This window comes from Hirundo rustica, chromosome 10, assembly GCF_015227805.2.
Source record: "Hirundo rustica isolate bHirRus1 chromosome 10, bHirRus1.pri.v3, whole genome shotgun sequence".
Classification (NCBI taxonomy): Eukaryota; Metazoa; Chordata; class Aves; order Passeriformes; family Hirundinidae; genus Hirundo; species Hirundo rustica.
In genome coordinates this window covers 13308891-13331018 of record NC_053459.1, presented here as the reverse complement: position 1 = coordinate 13331018, position 22128 = coordinate 13308891, and the positions used below count along the sequence as shown (strand labels likewise).

General features: G+C 36.7%; 1 protein-coding gene across 25 annotated transcripts in view; it reads left to right on the top strand.

The window, feature by feature from the left end:
- DLG1 (discs large MAGUK scaffold protein 1) overlaps positions 1-20773 on the top strand; it is a 146792-nt gene extending 126019 nt beyond the window's left edge. For 4 of the 25 annotated variants that reach the window (XM_040073680.1, XM_040073667.1, XM_040073666.1 and 1 more), the window contains 10 exons: positions 100-169; positions 5309-5342; positions 6920-6961; positions 8495-8530; positions 10067-10117; positions 12124-12225; positions 12470-12642; positions 15899-16008; positions 16373-16464; positions 19043-20773. In XM_040073680.1, the coding sequence (XP_039929614.1) occupies positions 100-169; positions 5309-5342; positions 6920-6961; positions 8495-8530; positions 10067-10117; positions 12124-12225; positions 12470-12642; positions 15899-16008; positions 16373-16464; positions 19043-19149 (817 nt within the window). In that variant the 3' untranslated portion in view covers positions 19150-20773. Of the gene's footprint in view, positions 1-99; positions 170-4516; positions 4617-5308; positions 5343-6919; positions 6962-8494; positions 8531-10066; positions 10118-12123; positions 12226-12469; positions 12643-15898; positions 16009-16372; positions 16465-19042 lie in introns of all 25 variants that reach the window. The other 21 variants (XM_040073671.1, XM_040073670.1, XM_040073659.1 and 18 more) reach the window with 9 other exon arrangements.
- Positions 20774-22128: the final 1355 nt, after the last annotated feature.

Genomic DNA, 22128 nt, shown 5'->3' with positions numbered 1-22128 from the left:
AAAAAGGTACACCAATAAGCTTCTGTTGTAACAAGTGGTAACTTGAAGTTCTGGAGTTTGGTTGATTCAGACATTTTTGTGTGTGGTTTTTTTTGGTAGAGTTGAGAAAAAAGAACGAGCCCGTTTGAAGACAGTGAAATTCAATTCCAAAACAAGAGGAGATAAAGGGGTGAGTTAATGAAGTGCTAATTACACCTGCCCTTGTGAATGGTAACATTTTTCAGTGGTTTTGTGTGTGGAGAATTACTTTCAGATTTGAGTGAAAAGACTAAATTCTATCAAATAGAAATGAAATAATTCTGAGCACCAAAGCAGACTTTAATTGCCAAAACACTGCAAATTGTTTAAAGAATTAGTACAGAAATATATATGCTTCTTAATACTGTAATATAGTAGGAGCTGTATTTGCTAACCAAATGTTGAATAGTGCCATTTCTAACAGCTCTGCACCATACGAGATTCCCATCACAGTACATGGATGAGAATGAGTGGTGAGAAAGCAGTGAGGCTGCTTAAGTAGTACTAGGAATGTTTGTAGCCAAAATTATAGCAATTTCATAATGGCACAGCAAACAATTTTTTTTTTCTGGTTTTGAGGGTGGGGCTTTTTTGCAATGTTTCGGCTGTTCTGAAATTTGAGAAACAATTCCACAACCATACCATTTCTACCAGTAATATGTGGCTGGTAATTTCAAGACTTAGGCACATGCATTTTACATGTAAGAGTCTTCTAAAATAATAATATATTGTCATTTTAAAAAGTCTGAAGCGTGCTTTAAGCTGCTGAGGAAGCTCTTTCTTAAATAGTGATTATATTTTTAATTGCTCTAATGCTGTAGCATTGGTTAGTCATTATTGTAAATCCCACAAGTGCTTTTTAGTAATTTATTTCAGTTACAATGTTTACATAACTTCAGAAATCACATATGAAAAATATTAAAGCTTCAGTAAAGCAAATGCAAAGTAAAAAGACTCTAAAATTCATGTATACATCCCTCTGCTGCATGGCAGTGGTTTCAGTTGTTAATGAAATGTCATGGTTTTCCCCTGTAAGTATTTGCATAAAAGGAGATCGATATCTCTAACTACTTTCTGATTCACAATTATGGTACTGCCCTGGAGATTCACTGGACTATTTGCAGTATTTTTCTGTTTTGGTGCATTCGTAGTTTGGTATTGGAATAAAATGTTATCAACTGACATGGTAATTTGAGTTTGCTTTTTAGAAGTCATATAAAGAGAGGTTTAAATACTTCAGATTCTTTTCATTACATTAAGTAACGTTTCAAATGTTACCATGTTCTTCAAAAGATAATTGCATGGATTTAGAGTGTGTCTACCAATAAACTGCAAACAGTCAATTACTGATGTGTTCGAAGTAGCATTTTGACAAAAGCAGAGTTGGTGCACAGCCCTGTGTACTAAAAGAGCACCAAAGAAATGCATGGAATACTGAGTGGAAAAGCAACTACGCTTGCCATTGATGTAGAACTGCAGTTCTCTTTCTTTAGTAACATTTCATTTTGTGAACACTTACTGATCACAGTCTTTTGCTTCAGCTGTAAATGTTTTAACTTCAGAGTTTCTCCTTAAAGTATTCCTCCTGTATTTTTCATGATGATACTTTTCCCAGTAATTTGACTGCACCATACATGTCCTCATGGACCATGTGCTTTCCTGTGTCTGTGTGTGCTAATACTCCATAAACAGGATGAAAATACCAATTTTATGCAGTTTTTGAAAATTTCTACATTAAGACCTTGAAGAATAACCCTAGTGATCGCTAACATTAAAATCCATGTTCCTTTCATTGTAAGGAGAGCTAAAAAATCTGGAGCAAAAATGGTTGCATTTTATTCTTGTTTGTCCCTTTCATACACACATTTATCTCATTTTCTGTGCTGCTTCTGATTTAATCTTTTCCTGTTTATGATGCCTGTGAATGATTGCCAGTGGGCTTATGAAAAATTTAATGCAATTACTATGCATTTTCAACTAATAAGCGAACCCTTCCAGCTTTTTATTATCATGGTATCTTTTAAAAGTAATCTTTTGGCTAATCTTTTATGCAAAAATCAGTATAATATTACTTTTATTTTCTTTTTTTTTTTTGGCAATGGAACTGACTCTGACCATTATACATGCAGTATATAAAGTTTTGTATTAGCTCAGGAAGACTTGCTGTACAGAAATTTAAAATAATTATGATGAAATATTTTCAAAACTATAACAAAGAACTTGATTATGTTTTATGAAGTACAGTAAATCAGCTTCTCCTTTTAACTGTACAAATTGCACATTCTCACCACCTCAGCTAAACTGAACCATCTTAGCTTTATTACTTTTGCCTCCTTTTACCAAACTGATGGACTTACCCAAATTAAACAATTAGAGGTGTGAGTCTTCTACTTTTCGAATTTTTGTTACCGTATTTTTCAGTATACTCAGCAAGGATCTCCTTTGGACATATTTCTTTGTTGTACTTATTGTCTAGTTTACATTACCCTTCCTAGTTGTGAGAAATCCTTTGCAATGATTTGACTTCTGTTAGAGAAGGTCAAGAAGACCCTAACATAAAAATTTGCCTGTGCCAAGTATGGTTCCTGCGGGCATATGATTGGCTTGAAACTTGATCTTTTGTCCGTGTGTCAGGCTGGTAATTTACCAATTTTTACAGTGGAACAACAGTTGAATCGAACACAGATGCAAGGCAATTAAAGGTTTTATGGATTTCCTCCTTAGCACAGTATTGCTATTTCCAGAGCTCAATGTCACTGATTGTGCTCCCATGGTACCATGTGCCGCTTTAACACCTTGTAATTTTAAGTAATTCTTAAAAAAAGCATTGGTTATGAAAGTATCACTGGCTGCTATTGCCAATCACACCTGTATTAAAACAGATGGCCAGAAGGATTGTTAGTCCTGTAGCAGGATGCAGCTTTTGTGTTGCACTTTAGGAAGGGGGCACAACTACAGACATTCTCTTTAGGAAGGCCAAGTGCTAGTTTTCAATTGTACCAAAAAATGTGGCCCATCATTTAAAAAACTTTGTCCTGTTTGACCCCTAGTTGTTACTGTAATTCATTCCATACTTAATGCTGGTAGGAAGGATAATATCCCTTCTTTCAACTGTATTGCATATAATAGAGATGTGTGACCTTACATTGGCTGAAGAAAGACAAACAATTACATGAAAGCTAACATGCTCCAAATTTTAGAAACAGTTGTTATTAGTCTTGAATGCATGATTTTAATTTTTTTTTTTTTTTTTTTTACAATACCACAATACCTTTTAAAAGATGTTTCTGTGGTGCTTTTCTTACTTCCTTTTGCACATAGGCTCTGCTTAGCTTAGAAATAAATAGTCCCCTACAGCACCACAGGGTCTTAAGACCAAGTTGGGTGTTTTCCTATTTTGCCATCCTTTCTATTGTAGATTTTCTGCAAACCAAATGACAAAAATATGGTAAATTTTATGTCTTTGCAAAACTGGTCAGATGAGTCACTCGTGCCTAAAGATGGAAGATGCCTGCTGACTTTGTTAGCTGTATTAGCTCTAGTTCTGGGCATAATTGCAGTTAAAACATTAGTAATTTATTTGTACATTAAGGTTTTTTATTGACTTGCAACATCAAATTAAAGGTGCCTATAGACATACTTATATAGGAGTGAAAATGCATTGATGCTCTCCATCACTTGGACAAGGAGCACAATAATAGTTTATATTCACATGGATGTAAATGTCTATGTAAGTAACTCTAGAAATGTTTGTAGCAATTGAGATGCAGAAATTCTTCAGCAACACAAGCATTTAATGTCAAAAGTTGCTGAACATGATCCTTGATATACAGGGTTTTTCATGTGGTAATTATAAGTGCACTCCTGAAAAGTATAATTGCCACAATAAACTAATTAAATTAGTTTGTGAAATTAACTTTTGAAAGTTAATCTTCATATTAGGATGCAGACTTACATAGAACAGAGTAATTCCTTTCAGTGAACTTGCGATGAATTTCTATAGTAAAACACTGATACAAGTTTTGGAGTTGTTTTTTTTGTTGGTTGGTGACACGGCCCAGCACTTCTGATGTCCTGTTATAGTATCAGCTGTTTGCAAAAGCCTCAACTTGTATTTTTGTTTTTTCAATACTGTAACCCCTAAATCATATAGTATCAGTGATTTAATTGACTTTGAGTCATTATGGTTTGGCAATCTCACAGCAGCCTAGTTTTCCCCTTTTTTTTTAACACTCACAGCAAGCCTAAATTTGTGAAATACGGGTAGGCTGTGTAGGATGAACCCGTTTTCTCAATATTAAGCATGTGAAACATGGAGGATATGATCAAAGTCATGATCCCAGTCTCTATTTCTAATGCGCTGAGAAGATGAGTGTTAACCTGAGATATGCACTGCATAATGTGGTTGTAGAGTCAGCTTCCACAAAGCTGCTGCTCTGGGCCTTTGTTCACACAGACATTAGACATCCTTTGTTTTGCCCCTCCTTCTCTTCTTCAGCAGTCATTCAATGACAAGCGTAAAAAGAACCTCTTTTCCCGAAAATTTCCCTTCTACAAGAACAAGGACCAGAGTGAGCAGGAAACCAGTGATATTGACCGTAAGTATGTGGCATTCGATGGAGAGCGAAGCACTGTAGAAGGGCCTGCTAGACTGCACTAGGGTGTTACCATGGAGACAGTTTCAGGAGCTGCAACAGGCCGAGGAGCTCGTGGTGCCGGTGGCAATCCGGTCTACAAAACCAGTGCAAACCTTTGTTTGCCGTTAAAATAAACGTTAACACAAGAGTATGCCGGTTTCCATTAAACTGGGCAATGCTGGTGACTAACTGGTGGAGATAAGTGCCCTCCAGTGCTGTCAGTGATGCTTCCCTGCTCCTGAATTGGAGGAGAAGGCAGAGTATTCATGGAAGTATAACGGGGCTTACCAGTTCATCAAGGCAGTCCCTTTAGACTGGTTTTTCAAAGTCCTTCATTCTAATTTGATTTTCCTACTGAAGAGAGGTTACTCTGAGGTTTTCATTGCTCCTGCCAGCACTAAGAAAAGGTGTATTCTCAAAAAGTAGTTGCATAAATTTGCTAATTAGACCAGGTTCAAAACAAACAGTGTTCTCTGCCATTTGCATTGCTGATTGCACTTCATGTGCTAGTCAAGTCAAATTCTATAGACTTATTTTTCCCTGTGATGTTCTAGGAACTGTCTCCTGTCGTAGCGCCAATTTTATATATCACTGACAATTATTTTCTTTGTGATTGTCTTTTTATTGCTTGCCCTCTGGGGACTACTCTGCAGGAGGTCCCTGACGACATGGGATCAAAAGGCCTGAGTAAGTGATCAAAATACTCCCAAGTTATTTTAACCTCCATCTGAGAAATTACTACTTTTTTTTTTGACAGATGTCTTTGAGATTGGTGCCCGCTGGCATAAGGAGGTTCACTAAAACTGGTTCATAAGCTCTTCCTAGTTTTCCTAGTTTGTAATCTTTTGGAGTTTTTGTTTTCAGGAACATGTAAAGTTTATGTGACTGTCACGTTAGAGGTTTTTTTGTTTGTTTTCAGAAGCTTACCAGTGCTTTCTTGTTTGTCCTCAACAGTACTGTGTTTTTAATTTGGTGATTATTTTTTAATGTTACTTATATCTTGTCCTTGTATTTTTTATTTATTTAAAAATAACCTTATGGCTTTTTACAGTAATAGTACAACCATTGCCGTGCCGCTTTAACTAGTAACAGTCTTCACTCCTCTCTTCAGGCGACTGATGTTTACAGCAACTTAAAGCAAACAAAACTTTTCCTTAACAAATGTCATAAGAGTTTTTCTGTCTGTCTTGAACACTTAACGATGCTTTTAGGCCAGGTGGAGGGCTCATAGGGGTAACTTAAAGCATTTCTTGTATTTCTGTTTGAATCCAGTATGATTCAAAAGTTGCTGTGTACTCTTAGCAGATCCATTTGTGTGTAGAGACCCCACCACTAAGTGTATTAAAATGACAAATACAAAAAGTCAAGACCTTGCTTTCATCACCGATATTAAATACATTGTTAGGCACTTATGCAATAGGAAAAGGAATCTCTAAAGGGATGTGGCTAAGGGTCAGTAAGGGTAGCATTTCTTCCCAAGGCATAACTGTGAGGCACAGTGTTTGCAAAATTACTTGCTAGGGCCAGTGTACTTCTGTACCTGGCCTCAATCATGAATGAACATTCATTTCTCAATTCTGAAATGGCTACTTTCAAAGGAATTCTTGGTCTCGACCAGAAGATTTTAGCAACCTTTATGACCTTACGGTTTAGAACATAAGATCATAAGCAGCCTTTATGGCCTTATGATAATACCCAGTTTAAAGTACATAACATGGTCCAGAAAGATCTCTAGATGATTCTGTTCTATAAACATTTGGTTTCTTGTCTGTTTTTCAGCAGACTTTTTTAAAATCACCTTACCACACCTAATGCAAATTGTGTTACATGCTACACTGTATTTCCTCTAACATAATCCAGTATTTTCTCTACAATAGACTAAATGTAATCAATAAATGGCCTGCATAAAAGTTGAAATGCCTAATCCCAAGATTTTTATACACAAAAAATTCATCCTGAAGTGAAAATTTAAAAATTGCAGGGTTACATGTGAATTATGAATTAGTGTACTTTTTGTAATCTTATTTTATGTGCTATTTAATGTTTTTCTTTTTATTAACATCAATTCCTTTCATATGAAATTAAGCTTGATCCTGAGAGCTATGAGAAGTACGTTAAAACTTTTATATGCAGTATGTATTGATTTCAGCACTTTGATATGAGTATTGTCTTTCATCTGGATTATTTTTTGTCAATTTTCTTTCTGTTTGATTCATGCCATCGTTGTATGTTCCTTATTTTTTCCCATTGTGTTGCAATTTCAGAGCATGTAACCTCTAATGCCAGCGATAGTGAAAGTAGTTACCGTAAGTGTTTTTAAGTTCTTTGTTTATTCAGAACCTTTGTTTTTTAGCTCTTTCTTTGGTTTTGTTTGTCTGTCTTTTCTGGGTATTTACATGTTAAACAGAACTTCCCAGTCAGCTTCAGGTGAAATATGTATTTGTGTATTTGGTGGAGTACGGCAAATTGTCCATGTCTTTGTTTTTTAAAAACTCCCTGGAACAACTGCAGACCTCCTTTATGGATATTTTTATTGTTGTCTGTGATTTTCTTAATTCAGCTTAATTTGAATCTACTCCTATTTTTTTTTTTTTCTTTTAATTATGCGAACTAGCTAGACCTGTTAAATTTAAATGTAAATTTAATGCTGACAAATTTAATTATATGTAGCTGAGCCTCAATACTGGAAGTGTAACCAATCTGTTAAATAATGCTGTAACTATCTAAAGTTTTCACAACTGATACTCAGATTTAATATGTGTATACTTCAATGAAAGCACAGATAAGCAAACATGTATTTACCCTTGCTTTCAGCTCATTTATTTTGTCAAGTGTGGGTGCTTAGTATGAACTGTCTTCAAAGCATACGACACACATTCAGTGCTGGAGTCAGTTTTAATAAATCAGCATGCTAGTTCTCTCTCTCTGAAGACAAAGTCTTCTAAATACCACACTCAGTTTGCTTTTACTACTAGCATAAGCTCCAGTAGTGTTTGCTATTACCCAAGCTGCAGCAGCACTCCGTGCTCATGGTGGGTAATAGGCTGCATGGTGCTGCTCTGCTGTGCTTTGACATGTCTTAAACCAGAGCAAGAACTTGAATCCCACCACTCATTTCCAGTGAACAGCTTCCCAGTGAGGTGGCAATCTAGACCTGGAAGCCACAAGAGACCAGAGCAGGACTATAAGAAAGTGGAGGATTTGAAGAGAAACAAACGTGAAAAGAAGTGAAAGTCATGCAGTGGTTCACTACTCAGCTCCTGGCTGCCTGCTGTGTAATGGGCACTGCAGAAATACGTAACTTATGTCAGGATAATAAGGAAGGTGGTTCATTAACAGATATATTTGTTTGGCCGTAGATATTTTCAGAGGTGATGAGCCACATATTTTCTTCCAGATGATGACACTGAAGGAGAGAATGTATATCCATGTATGCAAAGTGCTGGTGGTGTTGCAGACTGTAATTGAAAGGAAATCAATTGAGGGAGGCATCTGTGTTCCCTGAGAACACCACAGAATTGAGCAAATGTTGCCTTTGACAAACAGAAATTTTAATTGTTTTTAATGACACACCATTAAAACAATCTAACCGTGTCTGTTTCTTCATAAATTTGCGGCTTTCCTCTCTTCCCTCACTTCCAAGGTTCTTCTGAGAGCTTGCTTTATTTACATTTAAAGCTCATTATTGGTACTACCCGTTAGGTTTTTACTTTATTGTTACTTGAGAAGCCATGATTTTATTATGAACGTCATGGATTTGTTTATCTCAATGTGTAATTCTGAGCACTTTTTATTAAAATATTATTTCAATTTCTTCTTACTGCTGTCTAATATGAAAGTTATCTTGATTACAGATGAGTACGGTTGTTCAAAAGGTTCATTCTATTAATACTAATTTTTCCAAATTATTGAAAAGCAGTGACAATATATACTTTTTGCCCTCTATCAGGGGATGCTTTTTACTGGTTCTTATCTCTTTGGTAGATTGCATAATTATACTTTGACCTTATAGCAATGTGACTTCTCCAACGAAGTATCTAATTCTATGTGAGCTGGATATTTCATAGATGAGTTGATAGTTGGAGATTCCCTATTCCTCTCCCTAGCCTAAAAAGGGTTCTGAAAGTATATACTGTCCTTCTAAAATCCATTTGCATGAGTAACTTTTTGAGGTATTAAAATGTACAGGTTGCATGGTTTTGTGTCTGTCTTAAGGTATTCCTCACTTGCAACAATTTAGGAAAGTCTTCATGTATTGCTGTAGGACAGTTTGAATGCAAATTTATTGTAAAATATGAGAAATATTTCTGTTAATGAAATGGTAATATTTAGATTTAAAATATCAGTGGCATTTGCTTTGAAATAGAGAACAGAGATATAGAAGCACTATATACATTTATGAAAGCCTTCATCTGCCTTCTGTTTCTAAATAAACTGTGGTGTAGCCTTGGTATGTTCCTTTGTCTGTTTTAGGTATGGCTTATGGACATCAAAGAATGTTCCAAAATTAGACAAGTGAAATATTGGAGGACTGTATTTTCCTCAGTTCAAAGCAATGTCATGTAATTTGAGCTTGTGTTTTCAGAATTACAAATTCTCTGCTATCACAGTTAATTATTAGTTATTTCATTGAAAGAAATTTTACTCAGAGATACATGTTAGACTAGAAATAATCTTTTAGCGAGATGGCAACTGAGGTATATTTCAAATGCTTTCACTAACATTTAAAAAGCCTACAGCTGTCAAAGTTCAAGATTCAGTTATTTTAGTTTCATTCACTGCTAATGTGCTTCCTGAAGCTGAGAACAATTCAAAGCCTTCTTTGCTTTCAACTTTGTCTTTAAAAATTAATTGATGAGACAGTAGTTATTTAGTGTATACAGTCGTAGCTTTTTTGATAGAACTAGAATGGCTGAAAATGTTTATATGAACGCCAATTCGCGATAAAGTTAATGGAAGATCTGTACGCCTTGACATACGAGGTTGCCAGCCACGTATAAATATGGAAAAATGTTATTGTAAATGCTGGCTTCAGAGTAGGGAGAGCGTTCCCGATGCGGGTGGCATTGCTCTAGCAGTGAATGACAGCATGCATGCATTGCATCCAGGACACGTGGGGAACAGCACCTCAGCAACGCTTGAAAAGGCTTGTGCTTGATGGCAGCTTGACATGCCAGCGTACACCAGGAACTTATTTCTACTGTATGTGTCTTATGCTTTAAAGCTCGGTGTTTGGCTTAGCTTTGTGAGTTTTATAATTCATCGCTCTCGAAAGATGTCCCCCCATCAGTACCATTGCAATGCATATTGCTGAGCAGTGTCTGTATCATCATAGTCCATGGAATGACTCCGTTGAAAGATGTTCCTTTAGGAAGAAAATACATTGACGCGTCTTTGCCTTTACGTTTCAGGTGGCCAGGAGGAATATGTGTTGTCATATGAACCGGTCAATCAACAAGAAGGTTTGTAGATCTCGTTCACTATAAAATAATCTGAATCGTTAGAATGCTTCACGTGCCCTTATGTACTAAGCACCATGATAAACTTCTTCACCCTTTTTAATTTGTAACTTACTGTTATTCAAATGAATAAATCATTAAGGCATAAATTATTAAATAAAATCTCTAAATTATTTAGTGCAGAATCCAAAGGTGTGCTACTTCAAAAATTCCTTGTGGTTTATATTGTGGAAGAAAAATACAGTATACTTAACAGTTTTGGCAGTAAGAACCTCATAAATTATAGTTTTCTTCTGTTTCGTATTGCTTTAGCATTCTCACTGTTTCTGTCACAGCAAAAAGTGTGTGAATAGACCATTTGTCTATTTACCAACTTCAATTGAAATGTCTCTGAGCAGTCTCCCATTTCTGTATGGTTTTCTTATGTGTCTAATTAGGTTAATAATAGCCAGGGGATTCTTTTTCCATAAAAGAAGTAAAATTTAATGAAATGGAAATCAATAGGAGAAAATATTTTCCCACACTTGCATTTTAAAAATTGCTTTTTACTGATTTCCATTGGAATGGTTTTGTGTCTTTTCACCTTGGTCCTAATTGTGATTCACTGTGTGAATATAGACACAGAATTTTTAGTGTTCCAAATCACTAGCAGCGGTGCTAACAGTTGATTCACATTATTTGATACATAGCTCACATTCTTGTAAATTATTCTGATGAAAGGAATGTTCTTTGGGAATACTTACCTGTTATCTATCAAATAAGGTGGCAGTCAAAGGAAATATACATCATGTATTAACAGGAATTTTGAGTGCCAAGATTTCATGTCTGGTTTCCTGCAGTGAGTGCTGTGGCCAGGTTGTTTTTAATAGCACTGTGGCACATTCACCTCTGTAGACTTTCCAGTCTGACTTGATAATCGTGGCACAAAGGCCCCAGTTTATCAGGAATCTTCCAGAAGTAGTAAAAATTGTTATACAAGGCTAACAGAGACTGCATTATTTATAAAATAGAATTTGAAATATTGTAAGATGCCAAATAAAATTATGGATGAGAAATTCCTGAATTAGGACCCTACTAGAAATTGGGAATTGGAAGCCCTCTTTGATGTGAAGTAAGTTATGTCTAAAGTAGGAAACTAGAGTTTTGTCACCCTCACAGGAGCAGCTGCTGATCTGTGTGTGCCCCCTCACCAGAGTGGCTCAGAAAGGGAGAAACAGCAAAGATGTTTGTTACTTAATTAATATGTTAATAGATACTGGATTCAAGACATTACTCTTATGCATATAGTAATACAGTGGAAAGGAAATAACTCTGTGTCAAATTAAAATATATTTAATAGACCAGACTTTAATTAATTGGTACTTATTTGTGCAGATTGAACCTAAAATTAAAATTTGTACTGCTGAAATTACATCATCATGACAACCTACTTAGGCATTATTGTCTTAATGGTTCTTACGCTGTGATTACACATAATCTGCTTAAACTTAATGTTCAACCAAAAGCCCTTTATTGGAAATAATTAAACTACTTTTAAAAGGTACTCCACTTAATTTTGTAAGGGTGTTAATAGTTACAGAAACTATTTATATTTGAGTTGTTTTGTATGTGAGTACTTAATTGTGGTCTTAGAGGAAAAGGAGCTGCGCTCAACACAGACACAGAATTTTATGAACTGTGCTGCTGCTTTCAAACCTCCCCTCTTTCCTTTCTCCATTAGAATTTAGGATGTTAGTTTGTGAAAAGGTGGTTTTTTTCCCCAAAGGCTTCATAATTTAAGACTCATTTTCAATCACTGAGAACGGTGATTTGAGAGTGAAGGTCTGACATCTTACTATGACTACGGTATTGACTGATTGATGTTCTTCAACATGTTTTTATTCTCTTTAGAAGTACATATTCTTTTAAGTATTAAAATCATTGCTATGCGAGACAGTTTATTTTGATGAACTCTTAAAAGTTAGCAATCATATGAAATATAACTGACATTATTCCTTTATGGTTATCAGTCAGTTACACTCGACCCGTGATTGTTTTGGGACCCATGAAAGACAGAATAAATGATGACCTGATCTCAGAATTTCCTGACAAATTTGGCTCATGTGTTCCACGTAAGTGTCAGCAAATACTAAAGCAATTATAGATGATATTGTTCTCTTAATTTTTTATAGGCATCCGCTGTATGTTGGGTCATAAAAAAGTTTCATAAAATGTTTAAACTTTGTAGACCTGTCTTAATGTTGTCAGTCTATTTGTGACAACTTTGCAGTATAAATGGGAAACTTTCTGGATATTGTAGGGAAAAAAGTCACTGTCTTTTGTTTTACTTTAAAAACTACTGGTTTATATTTAAAGATACTACTAGACCAAAACGAGATTATGAAGTGGATGGACGTGATTACCATTTTGTCACTTCTCGAGAGCAAATGGAGAAGGATATTCAGGATCACAAATTCATTGAAGCTGGCCAGTACAATAATCATCTTTATGGAACAAGTGTCCAATCAGTGCGAGAAGTAGCAGAAAAGGTAAATCAGTGCCACTTACTTTCATTTATTGAGGTGATTATATGCCTGTGCTGACAGGGAAAAAGAGAAAAATGGCAAGAAGCCATTAGGAACATTCTGACTTTGAAAGGAATTTGTAAAAAACCAGAAACAAAGTGTCACAGGTGCATTTAGGGAAATAATGAAGCCTTGGAATAATGAAAGCATTATGATTAAACTGTGGGAAAAGAGCAGCCCTCCCATTTAAATGCCCTCTCATTTAAACAGAATACAGAAGAAATAAGTGGAATTATAGGCTAATTAGTCTAGCTCACAAACACAGATCATTAACTAATTAAGAGCAGTGGTGGTGGAGTTAATTAATATGATGATCCTTTTGACATAGACCTTTACAGAAGAAAATTTGCAAAAATGTTACTCTTTGTGCTCCTCATGGTTTTAGCTAACAAAGGGAAGAGAGTAAATATAAAGAATTCAATTTTAAAAATACATTTTCCATAACTGACCCTGTAGTTTGAAGATTGTCTTCTTTCTATCCTGCAGTGATTTGAATGAACTATTTCTTGCAATTTCTAATTATTTCTAAAGTCTTACTGGAATTGACTTGATCTGTAAGCCATGTGCCATAGGGCTGTAGTTTAGGCCTCTGGAATACTTTGTAGACCATTCTGACCAAATGGGTGAGTATTGCTATTTCTGGCAACTGAATTTACTGGAAGCAAAACCAGGGCAAACACGGTGAGATTCTGTGGGTCAAGTGATGTTTACTTCTCCTGTCTTTGTCACCATCTGGAATGGAACCTGGCCCTTTGGGATATAGTGAGAAAAAGGAAAGAAAAGAACATTAATTACAGAATTGTTCAAGTAAATGAACAGTACTTTGTATGGGAGGCTGAACAAAGCTGTGAAACTATCATACGTGGTTAAACGACAAAGTTATTGAACAGCTTAAACATTATAAATCTGTCGGCAGTTGCTTTACTTGGTAGTACAAATACAATTCTTTGGTTCCATCCTGGACCTGAAACTGGCTTTCTTTTGTCCATCTGCTGGGATTAGTAAGGTACAAAATTGCTATGAATCTTTCATAAATGGGCATGAAGAGCAAAGTATTACCAGATGTCTCCATGCAGTTAAATCTCTTGCACAGGCACCATGGGACTTTGGGTAGATGCAGCAATTTCTCAGTTGCAGCTAATATTATTTTCCTGGGAAACAATGGCCTATCCTTCAGACCTTTACTTCAAAATCATGACAGGGCTACAAACTGATTAATCCTTGTATTCTTTTCCATCTTGCTGAAAAGATGAGTCTTTTCAGTGGGTTTTATTGCTGGGATACAAAAGATGATTTTCAAGTTTTCTACAATCAGTTTAGGAGAAGACAGAAGTGACTGCTATTACCCCAAAAGACCCAGAAACAATATTCTTAAAATAGCCTTCAGTTGTGTTCATTTTCCCATGCTTCCAGCTGATCCCTGTCTCTCTCATTTCCTTACCCACAATGGACACAGCTAAAGATGCTTTCTGATGTTGTTGTTCAGTTGTAGAAGGCACTGGCTGCTGTGCTGTGCTTCTCAATCAGATGCAGTGCAAGTAAGGAACTAAAATATATAAAGTTTTATTCTAAATGCACTGTGCAAAGAGCACAATAGCTTCCCAGGATGAAAACATGATTGTATCACAATGTACTTGTGTTTCTGTTCCTTGTCTTTCAAATCTTCACTTGGAAAGTATTTTCATATTCTCTTTCCTTTGGAATCATCAGCAGTTTGCAAATCTCTGTGTCTCAAGGCCATAGTTAATGCACATTCATTGGTGATTTGGAATGAACTGTCAGGGTTATATCCCATAAGGTCCAACACAGATACTGTGCTGGCTCTCTAGCCCTCCACCCCTTGGCTCCTGGCATAAGTTGTTGGGCCAAACACAGCAAAGAGTGTTTTATTTGAAAAAGAAAAAAGCACCAAGTAATACTCTTAATTCTCAGTTCTCAGAGCATATGCCACATTTAAAGACGTGGACAGATCAGCACATGTAAAATACTCTGCTAAGACATACAGACACCTTTTTTAAATGTTACCAATTGGCATCCAGACCCATGGACTGGATCTGGGGAAAAGCTATCATCAGCTGAAGGCAAACAGACATACATATTGTTTATGTGGGAAGAACACTTCTCTTTAAAAATTCCTGAAATAAAATTCAGATTTGGTTGAGAAGGAGATCAAATGTAAATGACCCTAGTTATTTCTTCTGCCAGGAAGCAGAAGCATGTCAGTAATTTCAGACATTCCTCCCCAGGAGTTCAGGAATGGTGTTGTATGATGAGTAACTTTTAGTTATATGGTACTTGTGGGTTTGTATCCTGGCTCACGGATTTCTTCAATTCACACTGGTTTCCTGCTAAAGAGAAAAAGAAAAAGCTTTTCTTAATGTAGTTACCCAAGAGTGGTTTTCTGTTGCTCTTCCCCCATACCCTTCTAAAATGGCGGTATGCAAAATTAATCCTATGCTACTCAGAAAGGAAAGAAAGAAGAACATGGGAGATGGAAATGAGCAAATCCAAGATGAAAGGAGCTGAGACCAGGAGGAGCCTTTGAGATGAAGCTGGAAAATTCTTTATAGTTGGAGAACAGAGAGGGGGAGGAAAGCAGCCTTACCACACTGTCTTCCAGTTGCCCAAGGAACAGTGAAGTTATTTTTGTTTCTCAAGAGATGACTGATAAATCAGCACAAATAAATTACATTTACCATCTCCAATGTGGTATTTCTACTGGCTGGTACTTGGGGGAGGAGAGGGCTTGTGTGCAGTTCCACCTGAATATTGGTGGCATATTTCCCTGCCAGCAGGGGTGGGCATTCCCTCAGGTATGCCAGTTAAGTCATCTGACTCCTCTCTAAGATGCATCTGTGACATGGCCGTCCCCCTAAAGCATCTTCAAATTAGTACCAAAACAAAGCAAAATAAAACAAAGAAAAAAAAATTTGGTCGTGTGGTTGAAGTCCAGCTGTTCCACTATAAGATTCTGCATTGCTGATTGAGCTGCAACCTGTGATGAAGAAAGAAGGATCAGGAACATCTCAGATGATGTGTGATCCAGCAGAGGAGACTGGGGGACCTTGTGCCAAAGTGGTGAAATCACAATATCATTGATGCAAATACTTTAATTTTGTTGGTTTCAGTGGAGACATGTTTTCTCTTCTAAATTATTATGCTATGCTACTTGTGACTTAAACTTTGCTTAGTGCCATTTTTCTTCTCTCTCACTTCCTAGGGTAAACATTGCATTCTTGATGTTTCTGGTAACGCGATCAAAAGGTTGCAGATTGCCCAGCTGTACCCAATCTCCATTTTTATTAAACCCAAAACAGTGGAAAATATCATGTGAGTAAAAGTAAAGTACCTCAGGCTAAATTGTTTGAGACTGTTGTATTTGAAAAGCCAGCTGCAAGTTATGTGCAGACAATTGTAATGTTTGCATTTCAAGTAATACTTAATTCCCTATGTAATTTTTAGGGACTTTAAGATGGGACTTCTAATCCAAATTCAAGTGCTTGAAAACAAATGTCATTGTGTTAAATTCCATGCAGCATAATGCCAGAGCAGCTCATTTCTACTACAGCCTTTGCTTGGCGACTTTAGGGTTTAATTCTTTTATTAGGATTAATACTCAAACAGCAGTTTAAAACTTAAAAGACTCCAAGTATTTGATAGTGGTTTAAAAAAGGTATAATGTTTTCACTTTCAGGGAAATGAATAAACGCTTAACAGAAGAGCAAGCCAGGAAGACATTTGAGAGAGCCATGAAACTGGAGCAAGAATTTACTGAACACTTCACAGGTGTGTTTTGCTTGTGACTGCTCACTTGGCAGGGTTGAAATTTTATTGCTTGCTGTAAAACTATTACTTGCCTAAACCACTGAGATAGTGAGCTTTGTTTTTCAGATGATCTGTGATTACTTTGAGGTACAGAGCCATCTTAGTATCTCTACACTGATTTCACTTTGATCAATTAATTTAACATTAAAAATATACAAAAATTTACTGGGAGCTTAGTTTAGGTTTTAAAAACTCTTAAGATTTTGTACTATTGAAATGCAGATGCTTGCTTTGTTGGTGTCTTGTACACTTAAATCTTTTATGTGCTGATCTGAAATTGCTCAGCAAGCTGCTTGTAGGAAATTATTAAATACCTTTTTTTTTTTTTTTTTTTTTTTTAATTGGGAAGATGATCAAGCATAATGAAAATTGAACACTGCAGCATTATGGTACTTAAGGAATCAAATCTGAGCATGCCATGGGCCTCACTATAACAGTAAGGGATAGGCTGCAGTCACTCAAACTGGGCTTATTCTTTGCATTGTGGCTTCTGACATGGGAGGTTGGTCAAGTCATGACCTTCAGGAGCCCAGAAATGCACCCTCCCTATTCCTACTCTGACAGACAATTGCTCCTTTCCTTTCTCTTATGTTCTCTTTTGCAGTGTTTTTGTGTTTGCTGCCCCATTCATTTATTTTCTGTGACCTGACTTTTGCCCAGTTCCTCTCCCACATCTTATGTGGATGCAGCAGTCTGCTCCAGCTGGGCAGAGACACAGGATGGGGTGGTGCCTTCACAGAGGAGGAAATCAGAGGAAGCAGTAAATTCCCTGCCCAGTCTTCCTGCTGCCTCGTTCTCTGCATTTTGTGCTACACAGTTGTCAGTTTATCCCGAGGCTGTACCTTGCTCTTCCCATAGCTCTCTATCTGTCTGCACCCAGAAGGTCATGGGACTCTCAACATAGCTTGACAATTCCTCCTATTATAGAGTCCCTTACCAAATGGCTTGCAAATGTGTCCAGTTTGTTGTTCAGAAAATGAATGAGTTTATTTTAATCATTATCAATTATTAGTTAGTAGCTGATATTACCCCAGGCTGTCTCAGGGCATTATATAGGACACTTCTTCAAGAAATTAAGGGACATAAATTTTGATGTTTCAAAAACCTAAAAGACTTTCTGAGTGCTCAAGTGTTTAGGCCCATGATTTTTTTCCAGAGTATAAGGCTTGTTGACAAACATTGTTGACAAAGGAAGATGATCAGACTTCTCTCCTTGATTCAAGCCAGAAATTTTTTTCTGAATCTGTTTGAGATACTTGAAGCCATTACAGATCCCAGTTTGTCAGGTGGTAAAACAGAAAGTGTGAGTGTTCCCTAATCTGTTGGAAAATACCACATCATGTTTGGTAACTAAAACCAACTTCATCAGCAGCTTCTGTTTCCATAGACTTAAACTGAAGCACATGAAAAACACATCCATCCTCAGCTTTGAGGTTACTGAGGTTTGGAAGAGGTGTGGTTCAACTTAGCTGGAGAGAAGATGCTGAAGCCTATTTGCCTTGCAAAGACATTTCTAATTCTTTCTAATGCACTGTTGTGCTGTGAACATTATCCTTGGCCTCTAAAAATGGAGCAGCCTCCTCCCACAGGCAGTACAGCAATAGGCTGAGATGTGGAGAAGGTTTTTAAGAGATAAGGATGGAATGGTAGGAATAAAATTGAACTAATTTGCATGAAAGCAAAGCTCAGAAGTACTCTATTACTGCACAGAAGAGTGAGTCTGACCTGCCTCCAAAACAGTTATTTCATGCTAAACTTTACCTCTTGGATTATTGACACTGAGATTGTGAGACTAATTAAAAAGAAGTTGCTATCTCAGAGTGATTGCTTTTCCAGGCTGAAGTGTTGGTAAGAACAGCTCTCATTTTCACTAGACCATACTTTATTCTGATATGTCAGAATGCATCCATATTGGCTCATTTCTAATTAATTTCTAGCCCTGGCAAAAATACATCAACTAACAAGATAGGAATGAGTATAGATTGCACTTTTAACTGTATGAGGAAGCCTCTTGTCTATAAAACTTGAATCTGTTGTCTAGACAACAAACTCCATGAGTTCCTCCTCTTTTTAGCCAAAAGCAAAGGTAGAGCTAGGTAGACATCTCAAGGTCATCCAGCCTTGCTGTGCAGCTTCAGGATCAAGCTGAGGAGTTCACCAGCCTGTGAGGACACAGCCCTGCACTGTCTTGCTTTGTGCTGGAAACACAAATGAAAGTTGGCCAGGAAGAATACTGGAGGATGTGAATTGACTCAGGCAAATTGGAACATGTGGCTAGGAAAAGGTTAAAAAACTCACCAGTTATATGTATATACTTGGCAGGACAGTGGAAGCCCCTGAGGAAGGGCTTTGTGTATCCTGCAGTACCATTCTGTGCTTCACTCCAGCACAGAAACCAGGGGTGTCCACAGGTGTCTGTTCCTTCAGCAGTCACAAATCCTCCTGCCACCGAGGGGAAGGAGCAGCTTGGTGTGGAGCAGCCTGGTTTCTGCATGGAACAAGGAGAGATGATTGCTGATTGCCACATTATGTTTTGCAGCTATTGTCCAGGGAGACACTCTGGAAGAAATCTACAACCAAGTGAAACAGATCATAGAGGAACAGTCTGGTCCTTACATCTGGGTTCCAGCAAAGGAAAAATTATGAAAACAGATTTTTATTTCTCATTTTCTAACTGGCATCACCTACTACATCTGACGACTCTTAAGCCCTTCCAGTGGAGCCTGCCTCTAGTTCTTTCCAGCGTGGTTCATACCCTAACCATCACATTCTGCAGTTCCCATAATGCTTTACATTTGGTGTCTCTCTTAGTTTAAATAATTTGTATTATTGTGTGTTGTTGGTTTGCCATTTTTCAAACATGACAGTGGAATGGCCTGACCAGCTATTAGTTTAGGGTGGGGGTGGGAGGGAATTGCTTGGTAAAATTCCTTAATGTTTAAGGGAAAGTAACTTTCAAAGATTTTTCAAAGAAGCTTTATAGACATTCTTTTAAAATTTCATAACAATTGAAAGAAAAGTTGTATTCAAGGAAGTTGTAAATTATGAGTAACTTTGCACGCTTAATTTAATAGCATGGTTCGGTCAGGGCAATCAATTTCAGGTTTTATTTTCTGAGTTCAATTCCTATTGTCATGGTATCTTTTTTTCTTTCCAGGCAGTTAGAAAGAAACATTGAAATTTTGAGTTAGCATTTTCATTAAGTCCCATTACTATTCCTAAAGGGATATTCATTTTCATAATTTCATATGGATATTCTTATAATCTATTTTTTCATTTTTTGCCAATAAAATTGCTAGGGACAAAGATGTGTAATGTTTTTAATCTTCCTCATGAAACACTATTTATAGTGTGTTACAGAAATTCTTTATAGATAATGGTCATCACACTTTTTGAGCCTAAAAATATGTTTAGGTGCTAGGAAACCTTGTGTTTTTCAGAGGAATGCCAAATTTACATTGGCAGTAATTCAGAAAAGAGCTGCAGAGATGGTCATTAGGGCAATGAGAGAATGATTCATAGCCTAAAAATGTGTGTGTTCTTAGGGGTCAGATTTTAATGAATATTTTACCCACAATAACTGCCTATTTTGTTATAATAAATATATATATATTAAACTTTCTTTAACTAAACTCTGTAACTATGGGAATTATTTTCTTTACATAGTTGCGCACACGTATAAATATATATATATAAAATATATATTTTTCTTTTACCACCTACTCCTAGCTTTTTGTTTTGAATAAAAATAAAAAATCAAATTAGAATTTACCTTCCTTAATCACGGAAAAATCAAATGGGCTGTGATGGCTGGGCATGAAGTCCAGGGAATATTAGTACAAGAAAAAAAACACATGCAAGTTCTCCTCTTTTCTACGCAATTCCGGGTGTTTGTCTTCCCCTGTCCCCTTTGTTATATGCATGTCTTAACCAAAGGGAGAATTCAAAATCAACAATATATTTTTTTTTTCTGTACGTGTTCATCTCGGATTGCACAGGCACAAGATCTTCCACTTGCAATGCACAAACTTCTGTGCTGAATGTTATGAATGCGTTGTACCAGAACCTTCAGTAATGAAATTCTCTAATTCCCGTATTATTTGGTACCTGCCATTGCTTGTTTGCAACTGATTGTTTTTGAGAGGGATGTACTTATGGCAGTCATGGGGCAGTCACACAACCAAATCAGCTTTGGTTTGTAACGAATTACCAACACTATCCATTCCATTTGTTAGAAAGAGGAGAACAGCTAATAAACTTTATTGTACAATATATTTGTCAAGCGTGTTTTTAATTATGATAAATACAGGTGTTGTAGTGCTTTGGAATAATTGTCTGAGAGAGTGAAAATCAGGTATTAGAGAAACACTGGTGGCCACATTGGGGCTACTGAAGTTACTGCATTAAAAGCGGGTTTAAACTTGTGATACAATTATTGCTGATGCTATGTGAGGTGCCAATTTGGCTTACAGGAAGTTAAAGCTACTGGTGCATGCCCCAAAAGAGTTTCTGGTTTTCAGGATCTGGGAAATCAGGCATGCTGCCTTTCTGAGAATTCCTGCCCATGAAAGCACATGGTGTACTGGATTGATGCAGCTTTTGATAAATAATGTCATAAATTTTTAAGGCAGCTGGAAGTGTACTGTTTTCTCCCTCTTTGTAAGTGACTGATTGAGGTGTCTTGTGAGAAAACTTAAAAGAGCAACTCTAAAAAAACCTGGATGTGAATCTCCGTCAAATCTGCAAACACATCTGAGATCTCTGTATTGTATGCACTTCTTTTTACCTCTCTTTTAACCCATCAGAAAGAGCCCTGTTTAGCTGAGTAGGTCTGTGAGGAATTGCTCTTTCATATGTTGGAGTGTCTGAGTAGCTGTCACTGAACTTTGCCCCCAGGCACTTGTCATGTATTAGCCAGGTATCACCAGACACTCCACTCAGACTGAAGTCCACAGCAGTTACCTTGCACAGTTGTCATGAGGGAGTGAAAACAAGTCTTGGATCAAGAAACCCCAAAGGACTCTGGATATTTGCTTTGCATTTTTAGTTTTGTTTATTTCCCGTGTTACCTTTGAGCACTGGCAGGAAAGTTGATTCTGAGAGCTTCGATGCTCCTTGTTGTCTTACCCTGTGTAATTGTCATGGTTTTGCATTACTTAGTGTTCCTCTGGGTCTCATTTTCCCAGCATCAGGTGCTGACATACCTTTGATTCTTGGGTACACTTTTCTGTATTTTAGAGTTATGTTTTACATGTACTTTACTAAAAGCTTCTAATTTAACAACTAGAGTAATTAGGAAATCCAAATGGCATCATACTGATGCATTGCTACTCTTGCTGGCCTAGTGAAGGCATCATGGGCTTTCTTCTTGTCTGATAACCCAACTACTTGTAATTGCTATACAGGCACATGCTTGATAAAGTATTTGTTAGCTCTATTATTATTGTAAGTTACATTATTTCCTTGTTGGCATTTTTGCTAAATGGTGCTGAAAACTAAGAAATTTAGTATCTCCTTTAAAGCACAGATACTCACAGAGTTAAGGATGAAATAGGAAAATTATCTAAATTCTGACAAACTGTGCTTACGTGATTGTTTAGAGGGGGTTGTGTTTGGAGTAGACCT